This window comes from Dermochelys coriacea, chromosome 27 (assembly GCF_009764565.3).
Source record: "Dermochelys coriacea isolate rDerCor1 chromosome 27, rDerCor1.pri.v4, whole genome shotgun sequence".
Taxonomy (NCBI): domain Eukaryota; kingdom Metazoa; phylum Chordata; order Testudines; family Dermochelyidae; genus Dermochelys; species Dermochelys coriacea.
Genome location: NC_050094.1, coordinates 12,462,844 through 12,475,859, shown reverse-complemented (window position 1 = coordinate 12,475,859; position 13,016 = coordinate 12,462,844). Strand labels below are relative to the sequence as shown.

Sequence of the window (13,016 nt, the reverse complement as noted above, 5' to 3'; positions counted from 1 at the left end):
TTTGTAAAGTCTCCCCACTGCCATGATTTGCCAACACCCTGCAGACTAGGCCCCCATGTGGCCCTGGGAATGGCTCAGAAGGGCAGAGGAGTCAATGCAGCAGGCCAGCTGCCCTGCTAATAAGTCACCACACCAGGTGCAGATTCCTAAATTTTGCCACTGCTTCTAAGCACACAGCAGAGCATGAATCCCCGGTGCTGCCTCTTTTCCCGGCACCCACCCACTGCAAACTGATCTCTTTTAAAAGCCTCAGAGGCGGGGGGACACCAACCCAGGCCTCTGCCAGGAGAGAACAGGCCAGACCTAGGATTAGGGACTCTAAAGTCCAGCAAGGACTAGATAATCTGCACGCTCCTGATGGAAATGCCCCGATGATCCATCACTACTGGCACCCTGCCAGCAGGACAGAGAATGCCCGAGAGATGCCCATGTAGCAGGATGGGTGAGCAGACCTCTAGCTCAGGAAGGTACTCAGGCATTGGTGGGGTGAGGACCATCTAAGCACCTGGACAGACCGGAACTGGACCCAGGCAGATCTGAGCGCACAGCAACCCAGTTTCCCTTCTCGGATTCTACCCCACCTCTCCCAGGACAGGATTTGGCCCTACAGTACAGTTTAACAGGGAAATCACCTGGCCTCAGTCAAGAGTCTCAGGCTAGATACATCTATCAAGGACAAAGGTCACTCAGGAAGGACGAGTTTAATTCACCCTGTAGGAATGAGCCAAATGTTACAATTCTGACATGGGTCTGGTGGCTTTCCCCAGCTTTAGAGGGCAGGCTTGTACAGCTGTGCCTTGGCTCTCCATAGGAGTGGAGCACACAAATCGCAGAGAGCTAAGGGAATCCTCTGGTTTTAGTGGCTGCTTGGAGCAGCGTGGGAGAGGGCTATGCTATGGCTTGATTTGCACAAGTCAATACCCAGCATGCTTTGGTTCACAGTTCTAGTGTTGGGGGCAGAGCAAAAGCTGCCTTCCAAAGCATGCCACGTGGAAAGGGCAATTTCGTACCTAAGAGGGGATGGGACAGGTAGATAGCAGTAAGGATGGCACCCCCACGCACACACTAGCAACAAATGGTACAAGTCTCCCTACTAGACAAGGGCCACGCTCAACCCTAAGAGCTTGGCACTGTGCTGATTTTAGGAAAATCAGCCCTTTAGTGAAAGGCTGAGATGGCAGCTGAGATCTTTGGGAAATCTGACTAAGGCTGCATCTTCAATGCAAAAAGTGTGTTCTTAACTTAGGTTACAATAGCAGTGAGGACACAACGTGACTTGTCACTCAGGTTAGCAGCTCAAATTAAAGCCTATACAGCAGCTTAGCTGCTAACCCATGTTAAAAGCTGAGTTGCTATGTGCTCCCTGCTATTTTAACCTGAGTTAGCTAACCCGAGTTAAGAACACATACAGTGTAGACACACACAGAGTCTGGCACTCCCAGGGAGGTGAGAGGGTTGCTCAGGCCACACCCACAAAAGGGGAGGGATAGGAGCCAGGTTTGCCTCCTCTCCCTCCATCCCCTTTCTCCCCTTGTTGCAGTAACTCCCACCCCTTTCACTTGTTGCTGCTTCCCAGCAGCTCTTTGCCAGGCTCTAGATTTAGATCCCTGCGTTTCCTTCCACCCTCTGCTCCCTGTTCTTCCCCTCTCAGCCCTACCACCAGCCAGCCAGCCCACCTTCATCTCTCTCCTTCCTTGTTCTCCCTTTTTAGACCCTTTCCAATTCTTGTTGCTGCTTTCTCATCTAGGTCTCCAGACCATGATCCTCACACTGAATTAGCCCATGCTCTGGTTCTCTCCTTCTCCCTCCAGCTGGCTGATGCCAACATCCTTTCTTCATGGCCCAACCATGTGTCTCCACCTTCTGAAATTCTTGCACTGGCCTCAGCTCCTCTTTACGTATCACCTCCTGCCTAGTCAGACCCAACCTGGCTTCTGTCAGCTTCCTGGGTTGTCTCCTTCACTGTGTCTTCATGCCCCCCCCCCTTTTTTTTTTAAACCTTGGGAAAGGTTTTTCCCAGCAACATGCCACAAATCCCATCCCCTTCCCCTCAGATGCTTCAGGGGGCAGACCGGTTCAGGAACATGTCGGTAACCCAGACAGCACCGTCTGCTCTCCTGCAGCTCTTTCGGAAGGGACTGTTCCCTTTGTTCATAAACCTTTTGGCCCAGGAAGTCCGCTTTGGTTTGGCATGTTCACTAGTTGGGTGTGCACGACCCACACCCAGTGGCATTATAATAATTTTCTCTCAATACACCCAATGGTCTTTCCTCCTCCAACTCAGAGCTGGCTTGGCTTCTATTTCACCACTGCTTCCCCTCCTTTCATTCACTGTGTTTTCCTGATTTGTCCTCCTCTTATTTTTCCCTTCACCTGTACAAACCTAAGATTTTAAATGTTGCCCAAATAAATGAAAAGCCCCAGTGTCCAGAGCCTGTCCTCCACAGACCTAACCAGAGTAAGCATTAGAAGAGCCCAGGTAACTTAAACACTTCAAAGCCACAGTTCTGAGCGAAAGACAAGGAGATTCAGGAAAGGATGGAGACAGACTCCTGGGGCTCTGGTATTGACTCAATCGAAAAGGATTCTCTCCACAACCTGGGCCTTATGGTATTTCATGGTATTTCAACAATGCGTCTAAGAGGCTGGAACTATGTGTTGGTGCATTATGGCAACTCCCATTCACCCACACCAACCAGTATTAAGGTAAGACCCACTTACCGGTGTATCTGGCCATTCAGCATCAAGCTACAGTTGGGAATGGAGAAGTGGGAAAAGAGAATCCTTTGAAGGCAAAAGTTACCGTATGTGCTTTAAAGATTACAATGAGGAGTGTAATAACTCAATGCAATGGAGCAAAAGATAATACAGTAACAGGAAATATTTAATTTTCCAATCTCCACTTTCCATTTTTATAAACTGAAAAAAAAAATTAATATATTACAAAATATCTGTACAGAGACAAAGGTACAACCAAAAAAAGGCGCGCTCAGTCTCAAAACAAAACTCAGGAGAGGTACAATAAGGTGTCGGTATCAGACACTTCTCTGCTGGGGAACACAGTGGCTACAGCTTTTAGACATTGGTGTTAAACCCAAAGATGATCTAACATTAAGAAAAAAAAAGGAGGGGTGAATAATCATCTAATGAGTTCCCTGTAACCTGTACCACCAGCTTATAATCACATACAGTTTGTTTTTTCTTTGTAAATCCTTTAGTCTTCTACGTACGAGTCCCTCAGGATAAATTCAGATATGGCTAACGAAAGGGGTAAACAAACAGCTTCCACCACCCTCCTTCCCCAGGATCACAAATACAAAGTAGAGGTTTGTGCCCCTTCCATCTACAGCTTCCTTCATCAGAAATGTAGCCACTTTCTCTCATCTGTTCTAGAGTCACCTGTGCAATGGAATTAATGTCTTCATGGTGCAATTAAGTAAACGCATTTTGGATGGCGCTCAGTGACTTTCCCCCCCTTCTTATTCTAACTAGGAGAGATTTAATTCTGTCCAACTTTGCTCAGCATGTTTAAAGGGGTAACAGATGAACAGCAAATACCATTTCCCCTCCCACCAAGATCCCCTGGTATTCAAAGGCATGACCCAATGCTCACTGAAATAGATGGGTGCTGGATCAGGTTGAATATCAGGTGCATATGGGGGATGGGAGAGTGTTTAAACTTAAAAACAAACAAACAAAAATTCAGATTTTGTCTTGTTTGTAGATTCAGACTTGAAAGGGGAATGAAAATCCACTTTCACATTACCACTGCCTTTGGGATCCCCAGCATGGTTTTAGGGTATCCTGCATAATTTGTTATTGACTGATGCAATCAAAGAAACAAAATCAATGTAATAGCATTTGATGGTTTATAACACAAATACGTGTATAGAAACAGCATGAATGGCTATTCTCTGTATTCACGCTTATGGGGAAGCTGGCAGGACAAGTCAGGGTTCACAGCATTGCTTCTTTTTCAGAGCCAAGTTTCACTACAAAAGCCAAGACAAATAGTGCCCTCGCATCTTGAGAGTTGCTCCACCCAGACAGACCGAGGAGCTCAACTAAAGTCAATACAGGTCTGGTCTCACGGAGCAGCTCACAAGACTGAGGTTCTTGACTAGAACTCCTGGAATTCGGTTCTGTTAGAAAGCGAATAGCACATAGATGGGGCCATGTCAGAAGAATTCAAGTAGATTTCTGTTTTCCCCTAAAGAACACTAGTTTCTGGTGAGGCAGACAAATCCGTGGATGAAAACTGGTAACAAAAGTGGAAAGGAAATAAAAAATTAAAGAAAAGGATGCATCTGCTTCCTGCACAGACTCAGGACTGTAACACAATTCTCCTTCCAAAATTCAAACAGGCTTGGGAGGAAGAGCAGGACAACTAAAAATGTGCCAGAATGTCTGACAGCTGCATGTTGAAAAGAAAAATATATATATATATTTAAATAAAATGTCTGGAGAGGTTATTCTGTTTTATTTAGTGCACTCTGCATTTTTACAGTACTATTTTTGCACATTAGGCATTAACTGGCAATTGAAAAAAAAAATCCACAAATTTACACTTGGAATTTGCAAACTGTGTTACTAATCTTTGCTGAATTGACAATATAAGGATTTGCTATTTTAGTCATACAAATGGACTCGTATATATTACAGGATAATATATATTCTCTCTCCTTCTTCCACCTGCCTCTGGAAAGCTTTTCCCTACAGTCACTTGTCTGTGTTAATAAGGTAGATTTTTTCCCTGCAGGTCAAGATGCACCACCTGCTGGGGGTAGGGTGTGGCTTTTATTTTAAAAAACAAGAAAATAAATCCTTTTGCAATGATCAGAAGGTCTCATGGCCATACAGATTCTGATCCATTTTACACATCAACACTGTCATTTTAAAAATTAAAAGAATAGATGTACGTTTTCCTTCAGAAAAGCCCACTTAGAAGAAAAAAACCCCAAAATGTGTATTCTTGTTTTATTAATTTGTTTTTTTGTTTTGTTTTGAAGCCTTACTGAAATGGACAACATTGCAATGTTCTGCAGGAGAAGAAAATCCATTGTAAATACTTTCTTGACCACACCAAAAATATATATGTATATAGAAATGATACATTAACCCTCGAAGTACTCAAACACTGTCAGCCTGGTTTAAAACAGCAGACATACACCACCAGCCCTGAGAGCATGATTGACATTTACAAAAGACACTCCCAGCTGGCAAAGTTCCCTGCCAGAAAATTTCTGATTTAAATCTTAAATGTTTTAGATTTTAAGTATTACAAAGGTTTTTTTCTTGCTGTTGTTTTAAAGTTAGGAGTTCTCTTAGGCTCTTGATTTTCTAAAAAGACCATTTCCACTGCAAATGTATGGAGGAATAATAATTAAAAAAAAACCCAAAGAGCCCTTTCAAAAGCCAGTGCACTAAGACTGCCATCAAAACACACAATCTAGGATCTGGGAGGGAGCGAGACTGAGCTTGTGATCTCCCAAGTGTAAAACTATGAGAGACAATCTGACCTGAAAAGAAAGAGGAAGGTGAGGGGGTGTCCAGCAGCTTAGTGGAAAGAAGGGACGCTAAATAAAAATTTGTAATACAAACCAGTGCCATATCCTGGTTCTCCAAATCCAGTATAGGTGATCTAGGCACCATTCCATGAATACTTTAAATAAAAAGACTGGGGACAAAAAATTGCCTTGGGAAACGGACCCTCTCTGAATCCTACCCGAACACTAAGGTGGTTCTCTTTCTGAGAAGCCCAAGTGCCAGGCAAGTAAAACATTTTTATTTCCTTTTTCCATTTTTTTCTCCTTTTTTAAACGATTCCCCACCATCTGCAGCCTAAGGCAGAAACCAATTAACCAAGTGAGAAGTTTGGCTAGCAAAATGCCCAGTCAGGATTCTTACAGTATTTTGGAGGGCACCAGCTAGCGGCCTAGCGAGCAAGGAATACAACATAGAGCTTTGCAGTAGCCGAAATGTAGACAATACCTCGCTCTGGCAAAAAAAAATAAAATAAAATAAAAAAATAATAATAATAATAATAATTCATTTCACTAAAGGTTGAGAGGCAAGGGAGGGAAGGAGATCATCACAAAACTCAAGTCTCTTAATAAGGAACCCCTCTCCCCCTTCCCCCTCTTGGAGGCACTCTACTAGGCCCACGATAGGCCTTCCCATAAACGCCCCAGTTGTGACCTGTTCCTGTCCCGCTGGAGCCAGCAGTCCCTGGCCCCAGCTCGCTGTAGTTTTGAATTTTGGCCTCTGGGTGTGCCAGTGTGTTGTTGCTCCCCTCAGCTTTTACAAAGGACTGCCCAATAACCGAATGTAACGCTATGGGGACTCTGGTGAAACGGAGGTCCTGGTCCCCTGGAAACTGGACAGATCCTGTGCCCTGGTAATTGCTCGCCTCCCCATGGTGGCTCACAGAGCCCAAAAAGGTCCTGCTTTTCCCCAGAGTCTGGGCAGAGGGTTCTGTTAAAGTTTGGCCAGCATTCCGCTCGTCAGCACTGAATCCCCCCTCCGACTCCTCAGTGCCGTAAGTCCTGGACGACTGTGATCTGACGTAATCCGCAGATCTCAAGGCTTGGTGATCCTGTGTCGAGTGGCTTAACGGCTCCGCCTCTTGCTGAGAAAAAAGCTGCAGCAGAGCAGCCGTCACGGCTGGGTTCAGCTCTTGTGCTGCACTGGAGAGATCTCCTTCAGACAGAGGAGGTGGTGGCGGTGGTGGTCCAGGGGGCTCAGGGGGTCTCTTCTCTGGTGGGAGAATGCGAGGAGGACATGCTGTGGAAGGGTTACTTCTTTTAAACATCTTAAATCACATGTTAACATATCAATACATTTACAGAAAACGAACAGCCCACCACTGGAGACAGCCTGCTTTCTGGGATGGACAGAGAAAGAGGCGGAGTTTTTAAAGCTGGTAATCCTTGAAAGACAAGTGTACAGTTCATTAACATTTTCCCCTGCTCTTACTCCCCCACCTCCCCACATTCTTTGCTCATCAAGAACTGCTGCCCTAACACACAGGTACCTGTGAATACAATTCCTACTTTTAGATCAAAGACTAACACAGCGAGGGAGACAAAGACAGATGTGAAATCACATGACATAGTTTGTGCCTTGAAAGCAGTACCTCTTGCTGCTGCAAAAGGACATAAGGCCTCAATGCTCTATTAATACACTTACTGGCAGCTGTATCTCGGGGCTAACTGTATGCAATTTTACTGATGAAGCATGGACCCACCATGTAAAAATCAAGAACACGTTTTGACCAAGATCCGAGCCTTAGAGTAAAACGGAATTTCCCTTCTTCATTACTTAGGAAGCTTGTGACAAGAATTATATTTTTTACTTGATTTGTTTTATAGCAGCTTAAGAAATAAATTTGCACAAGGACAGTCTTAAAAAATATATATATAAAACACTTAGAAGTATAAAAATGTTTTCACATGATTTACAGATTGCCAGTTACAAAAGGACAATCAGTTTCTTTTGTGCTCTATTTTGCCCAGATTTGAACTAATAAGGATGTTTGTTTCAAAAGGATCTCCCCTTATGAGAACAAAATATTTTCTGCACATTGTCATGGTCACAACTCTGTTACTGGTGCCTATTTACTCCTGCTACTGAGTCAGTGGTAAGAACAAAGCGCTCAGCTTTCTTACATCACAACAGGGTTCCATCCCATTCCCAATTAAAGTGCAGTCACAGTCAGAAAAGTGACTATGCATTTAAAAAAAAAAACCAAAAAACAAAACAAAAAAAAAACAGAGAAGGCAATTTCCTATTGGACATATCTGCTTCACTGGGTGTCCTTGCGTGGCTTTACTGAAAAAAAAAAAAACAGTCCTGGCTCTTGTTAGGCTTGCAGAGCCAGCGCAGCCGTAAAAATGTGATTCAACGTGAGCTCATTGTCAACAACACGATCAGCTGAATGGTGATTCTTATTACCAGTGATGTTATAAGATGCAGCAAGGACATAGCCTGAGAGCCAGAGTCTTGGTGGAATTTGCAACAATGGTAATTAAGAAAATCATCTTTTGACTTAAAGCAGATCAGATTTGGTCAGAACATAAAGCACACACATCCCTGTAATATTTTTAAGTTTACTTTTCTGACTATTAATTGCACTTTAAAACTAGGTTGTGTTAGAATCCAGAGGAGAAGCAAGACTCTTTTGGGCCAGTGCCCATTTTTCAAACAGTTAAAATAATACAAGATGTTGCACTGTACTTGAACCTGTTCTACAATAACTTAATTATATTTCAGTACTGGGGCAAAAGTATGATCATGACTAAATTCTGATGGGTGTGTGCATTTGGATGGAGTGATTGCTATTACTGAAAAGGAAGGTCTTCAACTGTGTTGCAGAGAGGAGCTGTGAATAAGGTTGAAAGCTGTTCTCCGGAGAAATAAGTTGTAATTCATATGCAGCAGAGCTTCTATAATCTGCTGCTCCTATCATCCTGTGTTGCTTTGTTGGCAGTAATGGAAAATATGGATGCACATTTAAACTCACCTCTAGAAAGAAAATCCAAGATTCCACTGGCACAAGCGAAATCTTTTAGAAACTCTCTCTCTCTCTCTCTCTCTCACTATCTTAGGTATGGGCACTCAGCTCAATTTTGTTCAAGTCTGTTGAATTTTAGGACTCATGAAAAATGAGAAACAGCATTAAAACGATCTAAAACCAGGCGTAGTGAAGCCAGGTGTGCCAGCTTTTTCCTTACAGAACTGCTGCTGCATTCCCTGCCAATCCCGTCCCCAACACCCTCCAGTTTTTTCTATATATATTTTTGCATGTGTGAGAAAGACCACTACGATGCTAAGAGGAATTAGTCACTGTGCGGCTCTGATGTCCCGTGCAAAACCTGCCTGCAAGTGTGTAAATGCAACATGAATTTATTAGCACAGTATCACTGGCCAATGTTAATCAGCCACTGGGCATCGGATCATATCAAAAAAGAACTCATCGGGTTTGTCTTTTACAAGAGGAATCTTTTCAAACTTCACTGCCCATTCACCACCCTGTTGAAGGATTTTAAGTGCTCTGGAGAAGTGAGGTGGCCTGACCAATTATGAAATATCTGTGGTGTGCTTGGCTACTCAGGAAGTTTTAACCATCTGCTCTAGATGCTCAAGCCTATTTATGAGATTCTGCTGCACCCAATCTCAGATAAAGCGACTTGAGGGGGTGGCCAGTCACCTCCCACAGAGAGTCCTGCAGTCTGAAACCCTACCAAAGCTGGTGTAAGCCTGGCACCATGCTTCTTTTCATCCCTTTGTAAATCACCCTCTTTACAATGCACAAGAGGCCTGGCTCCCCACAGTCACAGTTATAAACTAGATGCACTTTTATGGAATGCTTAAGATTCCTCAGAAGGATGAATGGCACCCAAGGTCCACAAGCAACAGTCACGATTATTTACCTGTGCTTTCCTCCTGATGCGTGGTAGGAGTTTTCCTTGGCCCACGTTGCTCACTGCTCTTTTCCCCGTTGCTTTCCTCCGGGTTTACAGCAGGTTCCTGGGTCTTCATCAGCTGACTCAGAAGAACAGCCAGCATGTTCTGCATATCTCCCTGAGTGCTAGCCGCTTCTGGGGTTGTCTGCTCCTCTGATGGCTGGACCTCTGTGGTTGGCTCTTCTTCTATGGCTTCCTCCAGGGCCACTTTCTGAGAGTCCTGCTGCTGAGTTGTGACTTCTGTCAGAGCGCTGATGGACTGGTTGAGAGCTTCCAGCTGCTGCTGCATCTCTGGGTTAGAGTGTACGTTCAACAGCTGGGCCATCTGTGGGACACTGAGATCCGTCTGGCTCTGCAGCAAGTTCAGTAAAACAGCCAGTTCGCTTTGATTCAGCTGCTGCGTGATGTCTCCAAGGCCTGCAGAGAATACAAGAAGTGTCACAGAAAGCTGCTCAGAAGAGGCATAGCACCTAAGTGCAGAACCATTACTTTGGAAAAGCAGAGCAGAAAACCCACCCCCCAACCTTTCAAAAGCAAGGAAGGAGTTTTAGGAAAGGAATTCCATGTTAAAGTTTGCTCAAGTACCTCCTGATGATCTCGGTTTGGGCACTTAGCGTTTGGCTGTTTTGGCTTATTTTTATCCCCCTTTGTGTGGTTAATATTTTACATTCACCTAGCACTTTCCAACCAGAATTCCCCAGAGTGCTTTGCAGACCAGAAGTGCTTCCTTCAGCCCTGAAAAGCAGGTCTTTCTGGGTTTGAATGCAGTAACTGTTTAACAGCACACATGACAATTTGGGGCAGAAAGTGTAGCAGAGTAGACATCTAATCAAAATGGGAGGGGAAATTGTGTTGGGAAAAATGTAATTTCTCACGCTGGAATCTGGTCAGAGAGCATGTGGGACTGGATCCGGTTAAGCATGTGTCAAAGTCTCATCTGAAATATGACACCACCAGTGGCACAGCCTCCCTTTGCCCCAAGCTAGAGCACAGCATCTGACTCGGTTGCTGACTCAGAGAAAAGAGACATTTGTTGCTGAATCACCAAGTTGTGAGTACACTGTCAAATGACTGGTAAGAAATTAGCATGGGTATTTTATTTTATACTTTGTTTTTTGTTTTTTTTTTTGCAAAACTGTCAGAAGCTTGAAAACAAGCTTCCGTTACTTGTTAGGCAAATGGCAAGCTGGGATTTCTGATTTTCCACTCCACTCTGCATGTTTTATTGTTCCCTCATTCACCCAACCCCATTCCCCTTCTTTCAGCCGCATGTTGCATCCCAACGCACAATCTCACTGGGGCATGGACTGTCTTCTTTGTTCTTTGTCTGTACAGCACCTAGAACAACGGGGTCCTGACCCGACTAAGGTTTCTTGGTGCTTCCATAATACAGACAACAGATTTGTTTAGAAAAGGTTGCATATGTCTATTTCCAGGGGTCAATATGGCTCCCTTGCGTTTACTTAATATTTAGACACCATCATGAATAGACAGTGTAAGGTCCTGATCCTGCAAACGTTTACTACCAGGCATAATCTTTATTACAATGATTAATGGGCAAAAATCCATTGATACCAGCAGAGAATTTGGACATTGCCTACAAGATATTCCCACCTCCTCCTATTTTGAAGGTTAGTCATTATAATGCAACACACAATTAGGTCAAAAACAGTTACAGAATAGAATTCTTAGGTCATCCAGTCCATCCGCCTGCCAGTGCACGATTGTTTCCTTCAGTATATTCTCAGATACTTTGCTTGTCTTAAGTGACTCACAAGATTCTCTTTCATGTTTGTTGTCATATAGAATACATGCAAAGGAGCAGAGGGTGTATAATTGTACGTACTAGGCGCTCATTTCCTCTCTATGTAACGTATAGTCCAGCTGACTATAAATTTGATCAGGAGCCTTCAGAAACCAGCTGGTAACATTTGCAACTGACAAAGTTCCCACTGGAATAGACACAGGAAACCGTTGTGACAACATCAAACAGACCTATTGCATCTCCAGCACCAGGCTCTATCTTGAGCTGGGCAGGCTGTGGGTGTGCCGGGCTGCTGCTGTTCTTCACAGTGTCTGTGCTCGTTACAGAGGTAGTTTCTTTCCGAGAAACTTTAGACGACGGAGGCTCCTCCACTGTTATCCCACTTTGCCGCTGTCGTCGGCGTTTCTTGCTCCACAGCTCATGGCAATCCTGCCAGTGAGGGAGGCTGGAAGAGGACAAGACTTGGTGAGAGGAGAAACATAGGGAAAGCGACGAAATGTCCTGAGTTACACTTCCATGGGCTTGGGAAGTTCTCAGTAACACAAAAGGGATCACTGAGACATTGTTCTGATGGCAGCAACATTATGAAACAAGGAGGGGTTTGTGTCCTACAGTGATGAAAAAGACATTACTGTGCTCACACCACTTAAATTGTACAGGGATCTTAATTAAGTCAGGGCTAGATTAGCTTTGATGCATGCAGCTCCTAGTTAGGGCTCAATAAAAGGGTAACTGGGTGAAATTCTATGGCCTGGGACCGACAGAAGACTCAGATTAGATGATCTAATGCAGGGGTTCTCAAACTTTATTGCACCATGATCCCCTTCTGACAACAAAATTTACTACATGACCCCAGGAAGGGGGACCGAAGCCTACACCCACCCAAGCCCCGCTACCCAAAGGGGGTGGGGCGTGCATCAAAGCCAAAGCCTGGGCGGTGGGGCTTCCACTTCAACCCTGGGCAGTAGGGGGTCAGACTTTGGCCCCGTGTGGTGGGGTTTGGGCTTTGGCCCTGGGCCCCAGCAAGTCTAACGCCAGCCCTGGAACCCCATTAAAAAGGGGTTCGCGACCCACAGTTTGATAACCCCTGATCCAATGGTCCTGTAAGGATAAGGCCTTTTACTGTAGCCATATTATAAGGCCTAAGGTATTTGTCTGCAGCCATATTAAGAGCAGCAGCCATTAGCTGAGAAGCAGGAAGTCATCCTCACATTCCATCTGAATTATATTAAAACAATGTAATATCAGGCTGTTAGGAAGGAATCCTGTGCTAATAGCACCAACTATAACCAGATAAACAGATCTTAAGATGGTTAAAGAAAAAACTTAGTTTGACAGCATCCTGTCGGTCAAGAAACCACTTATCAATAGTTGTGAAATCCTCATTTCTTTATTGTTTTGTCATTATGGTCCCCACTTCTCTATTGTTTGTCTGTATGATCTCTGTCTTGTTCTTTGATTGTTTCTGTCTGTTACACAATTAATTTTACTAGGTGTAAATTAATTAAGGTGGCGGGATGATTAGGTTAGAGAATTTTGTTACAGTATGTTAGGTTTGGTTAGTAAAATTTTAGTAAAACAATTGATTAAGGCACAGCTAAGCAGGACTCAAGTTTCACTATATAAACTGGGGTCCAAAAGAAAGTTCTTTGGGAACCAACTCCAGGACACAGCCCCAAGATCAGAGCTCAACACTCTGCCAACCACACCGTGCAGAAGCTGGAGTCCTCCAGATGACCTGATCCTGTCTGGCCATCAAGAAACGTTAATCTGTCTTATTGGGAGTG

The 13,016-nt window shown here is 44.2% G+C and overlaps 1 protein-coding gene across 4 annotated transcripts in view; it reads right to left on the bottom strand.

Annotated features, from left to right (window-relative positions):
* CDK12 (cyclin dependent kinase 12) overlaps positions 1-13,016 on the bottom strand; it is a 73,892-nt gene that overhangs the window by 32,841 nt on the left and 28,035 nt on the right. For 2 of the 4 annotated variants that reach the window (XR_005290382.2, XR_005290383.2), the window contains exons 12-13: positions 11,460-11,674; positions 9,432-9,881 (exon numbers count right to left, since the gene is read on the bottom strand). Coding sequence is in view for 2 of the 4 variants with exons in the window: in XM_038385411.2 (XP_038241339.1) it covers positions 6,110-6,783; positions 9,432-9,881; positions 11,460-11,674 (1,339 nt within the window). In the remaining 2 variants the exon portion in view is untranslated. Of the gene's footprint in view, positions 1-2,866; positions 6,784-9,431; positions 9,882-11,459; positions 11,675-13,016 lie in introns of those variants that run through there. The other 2 variants (XM_038385411.2, XM_038385412.2) reach the window with 2 other exon arrangements.